Source organism: Nerophis ophidion, linkage group LG20 (genome assembly GCF_033978795.1).
Source record: "Nerophis ophidion isolate RoL-2023_Sa linkage group LG20, RoL_Noph_v1.0, whole genome shotgun sequence".
NCBI lineage: Eukaryota > Metazoa > Chordata > Actinopteri > Syngnathiformes > Syngnathidae > Nerophis > Nerophis ophidion.
The window spans coordinates 5,022,142-5,039,629 of record NC_084630.1 but is presented as its reverse complement, the minus strand read 5'-3'; the positions used below and the strand labels follow the sequence as shown (position 1 = coordinate 5,039,629).

The window sequence follows — 17,488 nt, the reverse complement described above, 5'->3', positions numbered from 1 at the left end:
GATCAAAAAACAAGATAACTAGACAGCAGTTATCATAATTAGGTCATTTTAAAAGTTGCAAAAAAACATTTTGTTATGAAAAACAATGTTTATCACATTCAAAAATACAGAAAATTGGTGCTATTGGGTAATGGTATCCATTCCCAGGTACCTTATCGGTTCAAATGTGAACGGTACCCATCCCTTCAAGCAGCATCCTGCCTCTGACAGTGACAGGAAAAGCAGTGGTTAGAAAAGGACACATGGATCAAAATGTGCATGTTCATCCTTTTAAAAGCTATGCCATGTGACACCACTCCTTTTTGACATCCAGAAACGTAAACTTAAAGAGAGACAGGACTTCTCAAGCCCGAAGAAGAAACGCTGTATCAAGGTTTTGGAGAACAAAAAGGATCCAGGTGCAAAGTCCAGGTGAGAATTTATGGTGCTCTTCCTGATGCGAGGCATGTTTAACAATCCTGATGTTCTTTCAGTGTGGCATCTGAGACGGTGGGAGGCGGCGAGACGATGCTGATGGAGAAGAAGAAAAAGAAAAAGGCAGCCAGCACGCTGAGCGTCACCAGCATGCTAAAAAAGTTCCGGCGTGAAAAGGAGCAGGAAAGACAGAAAATGGAGAGAGCTCATCAGCAAATAGCTGCCCTCCCAGACACCTCGGTGATGCCTCTGTGCCCGGCGGACGCGGGTGGTGGTGGCAGAGGTGGCGGAGGTGGTGGCTTAGGCTTGACCGATCCGCTGCTCAGTTTGATCGGATCCACCAGCGAGCACGCCTTTCTCCAGGCCGCCAGCACGGTGGACTTTGACATCGATCTGGACTGTCTGTTGGATGTCGGCGAAGAGATGTCATCGCCAAAATCAACGACTCAGTCTTTGGCAGAAGCACAGCCTCCATCGCAGCCCAACATGGATGATCAAAACCAGCCTGCATGCTCTTTCGATGCGCCTCCGAGCAGGAAGATGAGCCAAACACTGCCTGTACTGTGCGCCCCACTGCCTGAAGGACTCCCGCCCCTCCTGAAGGAAAGCATCAAGAAACTGATGTTGGTAAAGTGCACCTGTGCTATCGACGGCCATGATGATGATGTCATAGCGTGCTCTGCCAACCGCTCCAATATGAATGCACGACATTTGTGTGTGCAGGTGGCCAAGACCTCGGAGGGAGAGTCCAAAGTCAAGTTCTTCACCCCAGAAGTTAACGCTGTCCTGCTGGAGTAAGTCCTACGCGCACACGGCAATGTTTATCAGAATGTTAAAGGTTAGTAATGGTAGTTATTTCGATTTAAAATCAAGCCAAGCTGCTGGATTGTAGTACTTTTTAGTAAGCCTTACTAGGAACACAACATGTGGTATCTCTGTATAGAGTTCATGCTAATGAACTGTTTTTCCACTCCTGTCTCCAACTTTAAAAAGGGCTACTCTTTTCATAATGCTGTAACTTGGCATTTGTAATCGATACATCAATGAGTGGCGCAGGATTGAAGTGTTGGCAATATTAGCATGGCTATGTGAACTATAGCGAACAACATTACAGTCCCATTGTAACAGCAACACTATGCTAGGTTAGTCTAGACCAGGGGTGCCCATTACATCGATCGCGAGCTACCAGTCGACCGCGGGGGGTGTGTCAGTCCATCTCCAGCCAGGCTTTTAAAAAAGATAGACCTAAAAATGAGTGATCATCAATCTTCACCAAGACGTCACTTAAATGACATTCATGGTACCGGAGGGTCTTGTGAGATGACGCTGGCTGCTGCAAGATCATCATTGTGCTGAAAATTGTAATTTTCCTGACGGAATAAATAAAGTACTATCTATCTATCTATCTATCTATCTATTATGAAAATATGACCAAGAGGAAGGCGAGAAACACTTTTTATTTAAACAGACTCTCGTGCCGTACCTTCCGTCAAAACTCTAAAGGCAGACTGCACATTTCCTATCTTCACAATAAAAGCCCTGCTTCATGCTGCCTGCGCTAACTAAATACAAAGCTTCGGAAAACTGGCGTGCACAAGCGATCCCTCAGAAAGCTGGCGTGCACATCACTTGTGCACGCCAGCTTACCGAGACTCTTATTTTGTCAGCGCAGGCAGCATGAAGCAGGGCTTTTATTGTGAAGATAGGAAATGTGCAGTCGGCCTTTAGAGTTTTGACGGAAGGGACGGCGCGAAAGTCTGTTGAAATAAAAAATGTTTCTCGCCTTCCTCTCTGTCATTTTTTCATAATAATGAACTGGCAGCAGCCAGCGTCATCTCACAAGACCCTCGGGTGCCGTGAATGTCAATCAAGCAAGCTACGGAATTTGCCGCCAATGTTTTTCTTGTAAAGTGTATGGAAGCTGGATGAATTAGATGCCAAAAACCAACCACTTTCATGTGGTATTGTACAGAAAGGACAACTTTTTTTTCTCCTCCATTTGAAAATGTGGGCGTTATCATCATTACTGTCTGATTCCAATCAATGCAAGTCATCAGAATCAGGTAATACACCAACTTATATTCTTGTCTTCGTGAAAGAAATACATCTATATGTGTTACACATGCTTGTATTATCATTAAACACATTTAACTTGTTTACAAAAATGTTTCTTTCATAAATAAATAAATATAAATGATATATATAAATGAGGTAGATCCCCTCGAGTTGATTAATTGAAAAGTAGCTCGCCTGCAGAAAAAGTGTGGGCACCCCTGGGTTAGAGTGTCCGCCCTGAGATTGGTAGGTCGTGATTCATACCAAAGACTATAAAATCGGGATCCATTACCTGCCTGCTTGGCACTCAGCATTAAGGGCTGGAATTGGGGGTCAAATCACCATAAATGATTCCCGGGCGCGGCACCGCTGCTGCCCACTGCTCCCCTCACCCCCCAGGGGGTGATCAAGGGTGATGGGTCAAAGGCAGAGAATAATTTCACCACATCTAGTATGTGTGTGACAATCATTGGTACTTTAACTTTAAATAGGGCTCCTTTTTTCATAATGCCTTAACTTGGCATTTGTAATCGATACATCAATGAGTGGTGCAAGTGTTGGCAACATGAGCATTGACTATGTGAACTACAGCGACCAACATTGCAGTCCCATTGTAACAGCAACACTATGTTAGGTTAGTCTGGAAAAAAACCAAGTCACATACATATCCCATGGCTTTAGTTGACTCAGTTGGTGTAGCTCCAGGCTTTATTTTAACATGCTTTTGTTTTTACAAAGCTGAAGAGGTGGGCGTATACGGGGGTGGCTTTTTCTTTCTTAGCTAGGGTCAGGTCAGAAGCGGTACTATTATGTTAGATCCACTATGGACTGGACTTTCACAATATTATGCTAGACCCACTCGACGTCCATTGCATCCGGTGGTGGTAACCCACATCTGCACATTTGCGGTCCTCTCCAAGGTTTCTCATAGTCATTCACATTGACATCACACCGGGTTGTGAGTTTTTCCTTGCCCTTATGTTGGATCTGAACCGAGGATGTCGTTGTGGTCTGTGCGGTTCTTTGAGACATTTGTGATTTAGGGCTATTTAAATAAACATTGATTGATATCCATGGGGAAGGAGGTGTTTCCTTCATTATGTTATAAAAACCCAGTACTTGAGTGTTAAGCAAAACATTTTCTTGCCTATTGGTACCTGCTGTTGTGATTTAGGGATCTTCATAAGTCCCAAAAATGTAAACTCAAACCGTGATGACGTTGCGTAGATATTTATAAAACAATCTTGCCTTACATCATACTTCGGCTAAGCTGTCTGTTTGGAAATTGCCCTGACTTGTGACGTTTTTTGACCTGTGACGTCAGTGGATTATCCATATATGGTAGAAACTTACCCCAACATCCTTGTTCTTGGCAGCCGATTTTAATTTCTGTAGAACCACATCATGTCGGCGATGTAACTCAATAAGTGCACTGTTGCTGGTTGCTTGAACCAGCACAAGTCACTACACAAACTTGCAGCTTCATTTGAAATAAAAAGTGCCTTACTTTTTTTTTTACTTTTATGATTCGTGGCAATGTGCCTTCTACCATGTAGAAGTCTCTTAAAGTGTGTGCAAAGACGAGTCCTGCTTCCCACAAATTTTGGATTTTCCGAAAAACTATTAATGGTGATCTCGGTGCCTACTAGTTATGGCAATGGAGGAGACAATGAAACTAAGTAGTAACATTAGGTTAGTAATGTCTGGATAGTTTAGTTTGCAACGTTAGCTGGATTTGATTGATACAACTCTAACATTTGACAACCAAACAATTAAACAAGGCGACACGGTAAAGAATCTGGGTATTATCTTTGACCCAACTCTCTCCTTTGAGTCACACATTAAAAGCGTTACTAAAACGCCCTTCTTTCATCTCCGTAATATCGCTAAAATTCGCTCCATTCTGTCCACTAAAGACGCTGAGATCATTATCCATGCGTTTGTTACGTCTCGTCTCGATTACTGTAACGTATTATTTTCGGGTCTCCCCATGTCTAGCATTAAAAGATTACAGTTGGTACAAAATGCGGCTGCTAGACTTTTGACAAGAACAAGAACGTTTGATCACATTACACCTGTACTGTATATACCTTTATATACATATATACATACATATATACCTGTACTGGCTCACCTGCACTGGCTTCCTGTGCACTTAAGATGTGACTTTAAGGTTTTACTACTTACGTATAAAATACTACACGGTCTAGCTCCATCCTATCTTGCCGATTGTATTGTACCATATGTCCCGGCAAGAAATCTGCCTTCAAAGGACTCCGGCTTATTAGTGATTCCCAAAGCCCAAAAAAAGTCTGCAGGCTATAGAGCGTTTTCATTTCGGGCTCCAGTACTCTGGAATGCCCTCCCGGTAAAAGTTTGAGATGCCACCTCAGTAGAAGCATTTAAGTCTCACCTTAAAACTCATTTGTATACTCTAGCCTTTAAATAGACTCCCTTTTTAGACCAGTTGATCTGCCGTTTGTTTTCTTTTTCTCCTATGTCCCACTCTCCCTTGTGGAGGGGGTCCGGTCCGATCCGGTGGCCATGTACTGCTCGCCTGTGTATCGGCTGGGGACATCTCTGCGCTGCTGATCCGCCTCCGCTTGGGATGGTTTCCTGCTGGCTCCGCTGTGAACAGGACTCTCGCTGCTGTGTTGGATCCGCTTTGGACTGGACTCTTGCGACTGCGTTGGATCCATTATGGATTGAACTTTCACAGTATCATGTTAGACCCGCTCGACATCCATTGCTTTCCTCCTCTCCAAGGTTCTCATAGTCATCATTGTCACCGACGTCCCACTGGGTGTGAGTTTTCCTTGCCCTTATGTGGGCCTACCGAGGATGTCGTAGTGGTTTGTGCAGCCCTTTGAGACGCTAGTGATTTGGGGCTATATAAGTAAACATTGATTGATTGATTGATTTGTTATGTAGCTACCTTAGCCTTCTACTGTAAGACAATAGTACCAGATTTGCAGCCTGGCTTCGTTCTATTATGGTTTCGCTATGTCATCCTGATAATGTGTTTTGGCTGCGATGAGGTGGCGACTTGTCCAGGGTCTCTTCTACCTGAATAGGCTCCAGCACCCCCCGCGGCCCCAAAAGCGGTAGGAAATGGATGGATAGATAATGTTTTGGTGAAAGTCAAATCAAATGGACTGTAGTGATCACCGGTGTCCATATTTCATACAGACATTTAAAAACCATTCCTTGTGGTCTACATAACATGTAATTGTGGTTGTTAGGTTAAAATGTTGCTTAGATTGTTTTTAAAGACAGTCTTCTAATCGCTTTCTGACTGTCTCTTCAGGACGTCGTTTTGTGGGCATTCTTATATATGTGCCTCTACATTAACTGCGTCTACTAACAGTCATCCATGTTGTAGTTTTTAGCGCTTCCATACAGAGGCTACAGACAGATCTAAATTTGAACTTTACGCTACTTTGTTTTCTAAAGGGCAACAGTGGAGGATGCATGTGCATGTACGAGCCAGTTTGCCCCACAACAAGAGGATGGAGAAAAATGGGAAACTTATTGACTAAAACGGCAGCTCTTTGGGATATGGGTGTAACGGTACACAAAAATCTCGGTTCGGTACGTACTTCGATTTAGAGGTCCCGGTTCGGTTCATTTTCGGTACAGTAAGAAAACAACAAAATATACATTTTCTGGTTATTTATTTACAAAATTTGAAAACAATTGCTTTTTAATTTTAACATTGGGAATTTGATAGGTTGATTGGCAACACTAAATTGGCCCTAGTGTGTGAATGTAGTCTTTCTATCTGTGTTGGCCCTGTGATGAGGTGGCGACCTGTCCAGGGTGTACACCGCCTTCCACCTGATTGTAGCTGAGATAGGCGCCAGCGCCCCCCGCGACCCCAAAAGGGAATAAGCGCTAGGAAATGGATGGATGGATGGAATTCTAAAATAATTCTGCCCAAAAATAGAAATAGCTCTGTGTGTGATGGATGTGAGCCACCACTAGGCTGATCAGTGCAACAGCAGGCAGTCATGAATGCTAAGCATAACAATAACACACACATACACACAGGGTTCATTGCCAGGGTTAAAGTGGTCAACATATATACAATAACAACTAAATAAGATAAAGCTCATAATTGGTTTCTTAACAACACCTTTTATAGATATAAAGTGCAACATTAAACTGTTTCAAGTTGTTGCTCGGATGAAATAAAATGACAAAACCTTTCTTCTACATATTAAAAAAAATGCAACATTAAACTGTTTCAAATCAAGTCAGCCTCAGATTAACTTTTCTTATTTTCCCCCAGCCTTTAACTCTGTAAAGTGTTTTGCCAGAAAAATCAGTTTATCCACATTGTCTGCAGAAAGAGCAGACCTGCTTGCAGTTACATTGTCTCCATCTGTGGAAAATACCCTTTCGCTGGGCACGGAGGTAGCAGGTATGTCGAGGTAGTGCTTGGTTATTTTGGCAGTAAGAGGATATGTGGGCTCATTGTTCTTCCACCATAGAAGTAGGTCAATATCTAGTTTTTAATGCAAAATGGTCTTAAATCTGCTGCTATAAAAACACCAACGGAATTTGTTATTGCTTTGGCCCTGTCTGACTCGCCGAGGAGAGGCTGCTTGAATGCAGTGGAGAGCTGTGTTTGCACCACACTCGTATTTCTCTTAGTTGAAGCGATATTCACTTGGGGGTGCTGCCGCTTCAAATGGGTTAGCATGTTTGACGTGTTGCCGGAAGCATACCCAACTGCTGCTGAACAATGTCGGCAAACCGCTTTCGCTTTGCCCGACTCTAGTCCTTCATTGTTGTATTGCACCGCGAAGCCGAAGTGTTCCCAAACGGGAGATCTTAACGAGGCAGGAGGGTCTTCCAGCTCTGGCTTTTGCATGTTGTCGTAGCCCGAGCGTTGTTAGTGTGCCATGTGTTGTGCCTCAGTGTGCATTGTTTACACAACGTGCGGTACGCTACTTACGTCCGTCCGTGCAGTGCGCTACTTAGTTCTCAACCGAACGCCCGATACCGAAATGGTTCAATACAAATACACGTACTGTTACACCCTTACTTTGGGTACATCAGGGGTGCCCATTACGTCGATCGCGAGCTACCAGTCGACCGCGGGGGGTGTGTCAGTCGATCTCCAGTCAGGCTTTTAAAAAAAATAGACCTAGAAATGAGTGATCATCAATCTTCACCAAGACGTCACTTAAATGACATTCACGGTACCGGAGAGTCTTGTGAGATGACGCTGGCTGCTGCAAGATTATTTCAACAGACTTTCGTCTGTCCCTTTTGTCAAAACTCTAAAGGCCGACTGCACATTTCCTATCTTCACAATAAAAGCCCTGCTTCATGCTGCCTGCGCTAACTAAATACAGAGCTTCGGAAAACTGGCGTGCACAAGCGATCCCTCAGAAAGCTGGCGTGCACATCACTTGTGCACGCCAGCTTTCCGAGACTCTTATTTTGTTAGCGCAGGCAGCATGAAGCAGGGCTTTTATTGTGAAGATAGGAAATGTGCAGTCGGCCTTTAGAGTTTTGACGGAAGGGACGGCGCGAAAGTCTGTTGAAATAAAAAGTGTTTCTCGCCTTCCTCTCTGTCATTTTTTCATAATAATGAACTGGCAGCAGCCAGCGTCATCTCACAAGACCCTCGGGTGCCGTGAATGTCAATCAAGCAAGCTACGGAATTTGCCGCCAATGTTTTTCTTGTAAAGTGTATGGAAGCTGGATGAATTAGATGCCAAAAACCAACCACTTTCATGTGGTATTGTACAGAAAGGACAACTTTTTTTCTCCTCCATTTGAAAATGTGGGCGTTATCATCATTACTGTCTGATTCCATTGATACTTTTATTAGTAGATTGCACAGTTCAGTACATATTCCGTACAATTGACCACTAAATGGTAACACCCGAATAAGTTTTTCAACTTGTTTAAGTCGGGGTCCACGTTAATCAATTCATGGTACAAATATATACTATCAACATAATACAGTCATCACACAAGTTAATCATCATAGTATGTACATTGAATTGTTTACATTATTTACAATCCGGGGGGTGGGTGGGGAGCTTTGGTTGATATCAGAACTTCAGTCATCAACAATTGCATCAACAGAGAAATGTGGACATTGAAACAGTGTAGGTCTTATTTAGTAGGATATGTACAGCCAGCAGAGAACATAGTGAGTTCACATAGCATAAGAACAAGTATATACATTAGAAGTACATTTGCAAGTCAATCAATGCAAGTCATCAGAATCAGGTAATACACCAACTTATATTCTTGTCTTTGTGAAAGAAAGACATCTATATGTGTTACACATGCTTGTATTATCATTAAACACATTTAACTTGTTTACAAAAATGTCTCTTTCATAAATAAATAAATATAAATGATATATATAAATGAGGTAGATCCCCTCGAGTTGGTCAATTGAAAAGTAGCTCGCCTGCAGAAAAAGTGTGGGCACCCCTGGGGTACATCTTCCCCATTATATGGATATATCCTCTGACGTCATTAATGGGAAGAATGTCACAAATTCGGCAAATTCCAAACGGCTTGTTTGTAGCAAGTATGAAGTAAGGCCATTTATTTTTATAAGTATCTCCACTGTGCCTCCATGGTTTGATTTCAAAGTTTTGGGACTAATGCAGATCACAAAAACAGGTACCAATAGGTAAGACAAGTTGGTTTTGTATGACAGGCCTTCTCTTATGTAAATTCTGTATCCTACTTGCCGACGGTCTTCTTCTTCAGTATTGAGTGTCAGTGTCGTGAGCATGGCGGACAACTGCGCTCCAGAGTGTACACGCACCTGTCGTCCTTCCTGCCCTGCAGCAGAGAGACGCTCCTGAAACGTGTCAAGAAACTTAAACTTGCAGTGAGTAGTCTGTACACTATTTTCAAAATCAGTGTGTTAAATGGACAAGTTTTTTTTTTTCCCCCCCCAAGGAGGACATTTCCAATGTGGAAAATCCCGTGCAGAAACTGAAGGATGCTATCGGGCGAGCCATGCTTGAGCAGATTGCTTCTTTCAATCAACATTGTCAGGAATACGAGCAAGTTAAGACTTTAAGGTGAGGTTCAAAATATTGAATTACATCTGACTGGGGTATAACAGGTCCATCCATCCATCCATCCATCCATCATCTTCCGCTTATCCGAGGTCGGGTCGCGGGGGCAACAGCCTAAGCAGGGAAACCCAGACTTCCCTCTCCCCAGCCACTTCGTCTAGCTCTTCCCGGGGGATCCCGAGGCGTTCCCAGGCCAGCCGGGAGACATAGTCTTCCCAACGTGTCCTGGGTCTTCCCCGTGGCCTCCTACCGGTTGGACGTGCCCTAAACACCTCCCTAGGGAGGCGTTCGGGTGGCATCCTGACCAGATGCCCGAACCACCTCATCTGGCTCCTCTCCATGTGAAGGAGCAGCGGCTTTACTTTGAGTTCCTCCCGGATGGCAGAGCTTCTCACCTTATCTCTAAGGGCGGAGGAAACTCATTTCGGCCGCTTGTACCCGTGATCTTGTCCTCGGTCATGACCCAAAGCTCATGACCATAGGTGAGAATGGGAACGTAGATCGACCGGTAAATTGAGAGCTTTGCCTTCCGGCTCAGCTCCTTCTTCACCACAACGGATCGGTACAACGTCCGCATTACTGAAGACGCCGCACCGATCCGCCTGTCGATCTCACGATCCACTCTTCCCTCACTCGTGAACAAGACTCCTAGGTACTTGAACTCCTCCACTTGGGGCAGGGTCTCCTCCCCAACCCGGAGATGGCATTCCACCCTTTTCCGGGCGAGAACCATGGACTCGGACTTGGAGGTGCTGATTCTCATTCCGGTCGCTTCACACTCGGCTGCAAACCGATCCAGCGAGAGCTGAAGATCCCGGTCAGATGAAGCCAACAGGACCACATCATCTGCAAAAAGCAGAGACCTAATCCTGTTGGTTGACAAGACTTTGCAGCATCGCGTGGACATCGGGGGCGGTACCTCTGGATTGGCAGACCGGGGTGGTGGTTCCTCTCTTTAAGAAGGGTGTGTTCCAACTATCGTGGGATCACACTCCTCAGCCTTCCCGGTAAGGTTTATTCAGGTGTACTGGAGAGGAGGCTACACCGGATAGTCGAACCTCGGATTCAGGAGGAACAGTGTGGTTTTCGTCCTGGTCGTGGAACTGTGGACCAGCTCTATACTCTGGGCAGGGTTCTTGAGGGTGCATGGGAGTTTGCCCAACCAGTCTACATGTGCTTTGTGGACTTGGAGAAGGCATTGGACCGTGTCCCTCGGGAAGTCCTGTGGGGAGTGCTCAGAGAGTATGGGGTATCGGACTGTCTTATTGTGGCGGTCCGCTCCCTGTATGATCAGTGTCAGAACTTGGTCCGCATTGCCGGCAGTAAGTCGAACAGGTCAAGTATTTGTAATCAGATTTTTTTGGTATGCCACAGACTTATCAAATTCCTACACAAAACACTTTAAAATGCTTGTTTCTGTTTGAGGAACTTTGATAACTTTGTTTATTGATGGTATTTTTAACATAACATTTACTGTTTACAAAGTCTAAAAATGTGTTCTTGTCTTACATAAGAATTGTTAAAGGCCTACTGAAAGCCACTACTAGCGACCACGCAGTCTGATAGTTTATATATCAATGATGAAATATTAACATTGCAACACATGCCAATACGGCCTTTTTAGTTTACACCAGGGGTGCCCATTACGTCGATCGCGAGCTACCGGTCGACCGCGGGGGGGTGTGTCAGTCGATCTCCAGCCAGGCTTTTAAGAAAAATAGACCTAAAAATTAGTGATCATCAATCTTCACCAAGACGTCACTTAAATGACAATCACGGTACCGGAGGGTCTTGTGAGATGACGCTGGCTGCTGCAAGATCATTATTATGAAAATATGACCGAGAGGAAGGCGAGAAACACTTTTTATTTCAACAGACTCGCGCCGTACCTTCCGTCAAAACTCTAAAGGCCGACTGCACATTTCCTATCTTCACAATAAAAGCCCTGCTTCATGCTGCCTGCACTAACTAAATACAGAGTCTCGGAAAGCTGGCGTGCACAAGTGATGTGCACGCCAGCTTTCCGAGACTCTTATTTTGTTAGCGCAGGCAGCATGAAGCATGGCTTTTATTGTGAAGATAGGAAATGTGCAGTCGGCCTTTAGAGTTTTGACGGAAGGGACGGCGCGAAAGTCTGTTGAAATAAAAAGTCTTTCTCGCCTTCCTCTCTGTCATTTTTTCATAATAATGAACTGGCAGCAGCCAGCGTCATCTCACAAGACCCTCGGGTGCCGTGAATGTCAATCAAGCAAGCTACGGAATTTGCCGCCAATGTTTTTCTTGTAAAGTGTATGGAAGCTGGATGAATTAGATGCCAAAAACCAACCACTTTCATGTGGTATTGTACAGAAAGGACAACTTTTTTTCTCCTCCATTTGAAAATGTGGGCGTTATCATCATTACTGTCTGATTCCAATCAATGCAAGTCATCAGAATCAGGTAATACACCAACTTATATTCTTGTCTTTGTGAAAGAAAGACATCTATATGTGTTACACATGCTTGTATTATCATGAAACACATTTAACTTGTTTACAAAAATGTCTCTTTCATAAATAAATAAATATAAATGATATATATAAATGAGGTAGATCCCCTCGAGTTGGTCAATTGAAAAGTAGCTCGCCTGCAGAAAAAGTGTGGGCACCCCTGGTTTACTAAATTGCAATTTTAAATTTCCCGCAAGTTTCTTGTTGAAAACGTCGTGGAATGATGACGCCTACGCGTGACGTCACGGACTGTCAGGAAATATTAGCGCTGCACCCCTCGCGGCTAAAAGTTCTCTGCTCTAACCGCATAATTACACAGTATTCTGGACATCTGTGTTGCTGAATCTTTTTCAATTTGTTCATTTAATAATGGAGACTATAAAAAACAATGCTGCTGGTGGAAAGCGGTGGATTACAGCTGTCTTTAGCACCGAGACACAGCCGGTGTTTCTTTGTTTGTTGTGAAGCGGAGCGGTCAAGCGAACATGTTTTCTCTACGTCAACCAGCATGTTTTTGGACGGGGAAATTGTGATATATATCTTACCGGAGACATCAGTGGATTATTCGTCGTCCTGCAGCAGCTGTTTAAAAGGCAGCTGTGAGCTTGGCTCCTCGGCTTCTCTCTGAGACACTGCGTGTTCACCGCAGCCATCCGACCTCGAGGTATGTCTTTACAATCTTTTAAAAGCTCACTAAAACACTATTAAAGCAATAAGCAGATAAGGGATCTTCTAGTATTATCCTAGTAAATGTGTCTAATTACATCTGAAACGCTCACTGCCGCCGCCCGGAGCCATTGCTTTTTTTTTTTGCTTTTTTTTTCTAGTCCTTCACTATCAATATCCTAATTCACAAATCTTTCCTCCTCGCTCAAATTAATGGGGAAATTGTAGCTTTCTCTGTCCGAATTGCTCTTACTGCTTGTGGCTCCCATTATAAACAATGTGAATATGTGTGGAGCCTTGCAACTCGTGACGTCACGCACACATACTTCCGGTAAAGGCAGGGCTTTTCTATTAGCCACCAAAAGTTGCAAACTTTATCGTCGATGTTCTCTACTAAATCCTTTTAGCAAAAATATGGCAAGATCGCGAAATGATGAAGTATGACACATAGAATGGACCTGCTATGCCCGTTTAAATAAGAAAATCTCATTTCAGTAGGCCTTAAATGATAGGCAAATTTACCAAAAACTTCAGTTCCCATTTAAAACAAAGGAATGAGCCGCACTGAAATGATGGCGTACTTTTGCTTCCCTACCTTTGACACAAACAGATTTAATCAAATCTGGTTAAATTGTTTTTAGGGCAGCTGTGGAGGGCAACGATGTCAAACTTGGACACGGGAGCAATGAGGAGAAAGTGGCGAAAAGAGGAGGAGGTCCGAAGAAGTTGTTCAAATGGAATGAGGAGATCAGGTGAGAAAGTGAACAATTGTTGCATCTGTTTTGTTTTTTCTATTTACTATTTAGCCTGATACTCTGCCTGCAGGGAGGGCCTGTGTAGTGTGCTGAAGGAAAAACTGAATGTGTTTAGAAGCAAACCTGAAGGCACCCAGCAGCTGGAGGACTACCTCAAGGCCTTTTTAGACATCAACATTAAACCTCTTTGGCCTAAAGGCTGGATGCAGTCCAGGTATGTGTTGTTGCATTCAAGTCCATCCACATTGCTGCGTTGCCTTCAAGTACATCTACATTGCTGCGTTGCCTTCAAGTACATCTACATTGCTGCGTTGCCTTCAAGTACATCTACATTGCCGTGTTGCATTCGAGCACATCCGTTGCCTTCAAGCACACCTACCACCCACATTGCTGCGCTGCATTCAAGTACATCTGTGTTGCATTCAAGCACACCTATACTGCTGTGTTGCCTTCAAGTACACCTACATTGCTGCGTTGCCTTCCAGCGCACCTACATTGCGGCGTTGCCTTCAAGCACACCTACATCTCTGCGTTGCCTTCGAGCACACCTACATTGCTGCGTTGCCTTCGAGCACACCTACATTGCTGCGTTGCCTTCGAGCACACCTACATTGCTGCGTTGCCTTCGAGCACACCTACATTGCTGCGTTGCCTTCGAGCACACCTACATTGCTGAGTTGCCTTCGAGCACACCTACATTGCTGCGTTGCCTTCGAGCACACCTACATTGCTGAGTTGCCTTCGAGCACACCTACATTGCTGCGTTGCCTTCGAGCACACCTACATTGCTGAGTTGCCTTCGAGCACACCTACATTGCTGAGTTGCCTTCGAGCACACCTACATTGCTGCGTTGCCTTCGAGCACACCTACATTGCTGCGTTGCCTTCGAGCACACCTACATCTCTGCGTTGCCTTCAAGCACACCTACTTTGCTGCGTTGCCTTCGAGCACACTTACATCTCTGCGTTGCCTTCGAGCACACCTACATCTCTGCGTTGCCTTCGAGCACACCTACATCTCTGCGTTGCCTTCGAGCACACCTACATCTCTACGTTGCCTTCGAGCACACCTACATCTCTGCGTTGCCTTCGAGCACACCTACATCGCTGCGTTGCCTTCAAGCACACCTACATCTCTGCGTTGCCTTCGAGCACACCTACATCTCTGCGTTGCCTTCGAGCACACCTACATCTCTGCGTTGCCTTCGAGCACACCTACATCTCTACGTTGCCTTCGAGCACACCTACATCTCTGCGTTGCCTTCGAGCACACCTACATCGCTGCGTTGCCTTCAAGCACACCTACATCTCTGCGTTGCCTTCGAGCACACCTACATCTCTGCGTTGCCTTCGAGCACACCTACATCTCTGTGTTGCCTTCGAGCACATCTACATTGCCGTGTTGCATTCAAACACATCTGTGTTACCTTCAAGTCCATCTACATTGCTGTGTTGCATTCAAGCACACCTATAATACTGCGTTGCATTCAAGCACACCTATATTGCTGTGTTGCCTTCAAGCACACCTATATTGCTGTGTTGCCTTCAAGCACAACTATATTGCTGTGTTGCATTCAAGCACACCTATATTGCTGCGTTGCATTCAAGCACACCTATATTGCTGCGGTGCATTCAAGCACACCTATATTGCTGCGGTGCATTCAAGCACACCTATATTGCTGCGGTGCATTCAAGCACACCTATATTGCTGCGGTGCATTCAAGCACACCTATATTGCTGCGGTGCATTCAAGCACACCTATATTGCTGCGGTGCATTCAAGCACACCTATGATGCTGCATTGCCTTCAAGTCCATCTACATCGCTGTGTTGTATTCAAGCACATCTGCGTTGCCTTCAAGCACACCTACATTGCTGCGGTGCATTCAAGCACACCTATATTGCTGCGGTGCATTCAAGCACACCTATATTGCTGCGGTGCATTCAAGCACACCTATATTGCTGCGGTGCATTCAAGCACACCTATATTGCTGCGGTGCATTCAAGCACACCTATATTGCTGCGGTGCATTCAAGCACACCTATGATGCTGCATTGCCTTCAAGTCCATCTACATCGCTGTGTTGTATTCAAGCACATCTGCGTTGCCTTCAAGCACACCTACATTGCTGCGGTGCATTCAAGCACACCTATATTGCTGCGGTGCATTCAAGCACACCTATATTGCTGCGGTGCATTCAAGCACACCTATGATGCTGCATTGCCTTCAAGCCCATCTACATCGCTGTGTTGTATTCAAGCACATCTGCGTTGCCTTCAAGCACACCTACATTGCTGCCTTACCTTCAAGCACACCTATATTGCTGTGTTGCATTCAAGCACACCTATATTGCTGTGTTGCATTCAAGCACATCTGCGTTGCCTTCAAGCACACCTACATTGCTGCGTTGCATTCAAATGCATGTGTGCCTTTAGGGTGTTGATGAGAGAAAGCAGGAAGTTGTTGGGCCTGCAGCCTTTAATCCCGTGAGTACATAAAGAGTTAATTTAACATTGACATTATTTAAACGCTCAGTAAGCATAATTCTGCATGTGGACAGAATGAGGAGGCTGAAATCAGAGAAGAAGCAGCAGCTGTCAATCACCGGTGCTCCATACATTGGACCGTTCTCAGTTAAAGTGGAACCGCAGGACGCTCATGAAGTGGCGGAAACTTCAAGTACGTCCTCCGTGACCTTGGTGGAAGCTTCAAACGTGTCCTACGTGAACATAGAGTCCGATACCGAAGTGATCGTCCTGGATTCAGATTCTTCATCGCCGCCGCAGACTGAAGAACGGCAGCTGAGAGTTTCACCGCTGAATGCACTCACTGACCAGCCGCTGGCTCCCGTGCAGCCCCTGGCGCCCTCACAGGAGCTCATGGCGGCCGCCGTCACCAAGTTCAAACGTTCCCTGCAGCACTGGAGCATCAGCGCGGACAACGGCAGCCCGCCGCTACCTCCGCTGCCTCCTCAGTGCAGCCCTGTCAACTTTCCGGAAAGAGGCCTGTGTCAAGTGGTTCTGCCGCAGATGCTGCAAAACTTCATGGGGCCTACCAGGAGTGTTCGGCCGGCGACGCAGACGGGCTCGGATGATGTCAGTGTCTAACCACTGGCAGGTAAAGGTACATCGAGATACAATAAAATATGTCTGATGAAATGTAAAAACTTCAATTATCTTCAAGGTGTATGTTATTTACATGGGGATGAATGCTCAGTAGCTGGAGTCAAAGAATTGTTACATCAGAGCGGAAATAATAAATATATTGCAAGTTATATTCACTGTTTCTTTTAATAGAACTTCATTTAATTAAACATAAATACGAACAATGTTTACAGTGCATCCAGAAAGTATTCACGGAACTGTACTTTGTCGACATTTTATGTTACAGCCTTATTCCAAAATGGAATTCATTTTTCAATCAATCAATCAATCAATCAATCAATTTTTATTTATATAGCCCCAAATCACAAATGTCTCAAAGGACTGCACAAATCATTACGACTAGAACATCCTCGGAAGAACCCACAAAAGGGCAAGGAAAACTCACACCCAGTGGGCAGGGAGAATTCACATCCAGTGGGACGCCAGTGACAATGCTGACTATGAGAAACCTTGGAGAGGACCTCAGATGTGGGCAACCTCCCCCCCCTCTAGGGGACCGAAAGCAATGGATGTCGAGCAGGTCTAACATGATACTGTGAAAGTTCAATCCATAGTGGCTCCAACACAGCCGCGAGAGTTCAGTTCAAAGCGGATCCAAGACAGCAGCGAGAGTCCCGTCCACAGGAAACCATTCCAAGCGGAGGCGGATCAGCAGCGTAGAGATGTCCCCAATCGATTTTTGCGCTCAAATCTACACAAAATACCCCATAATGACACTGAAAGTATTTTTTTTTTTATTAGACATTTTTGCAAATGTATTAAAAGATAAAAAAACATACATGAGTAGTAAGAGCTTTGCTTAACATTTGTTGATGCACTTTTGGCAGCAATTACAGCATAATTTAAAAACCTCTAAAGGCACTATGGATTGAACTTTCACAG

The 17,488-nt window shown here is 44.8% G+C and overlaps 1 protein-coding gene across 8 annotated transcripts in view; it reads left to right on the top strand.

Annotated features, from left to right (window-relative positions):
• The window catches only part of ubn1 (ubinuclein 1), a 240,863-nt gene extending 224,147 nt beyond the window's left edge, over positions 1–16,716 (top strand). For all 8 annotated transcript variants that reach the window (XM_061880359.1, XM_061880360.1, XM_061880362.1 and 5 more), the window contains 9 exons: positions 314–411; positions 474–1,041; positions 1,138–1,208; positions 9,217–9,340; positions 9,412–9,536; positions 13,330–13,440; positions 13,514–13,657; positions 15,878–15,928; positions 16,003–16,716. In XM_061880359.1, coding sequence (XP_061736343.1) covers positions 314–411; positions 474–1,041; positions 1,138–1,208; positions 9,217–9,340; positions 9,412–9,536; positions 13,330–13,440; positions 13,514–13,657; positions 15,878–15,928; positions 16,003–16,549 — 1,839 coding nt within the window. In that variant the 3' untranslated portion in view covers positions 16,550–16,716. The remainder of the gene's footprint in view (positions 1–313; positions 412–473; positions 1,042–1,137; positions 1,209–9,216; positions 9,341–9,411; positions 9,537–13,329; positions 13,441–13,513; positions 13,658–15,877; positions 15,929–16,002) is intronic.
• The last annotated feature ends 772 nt before the right edge of the window (positions 16,717–17,488 follow it).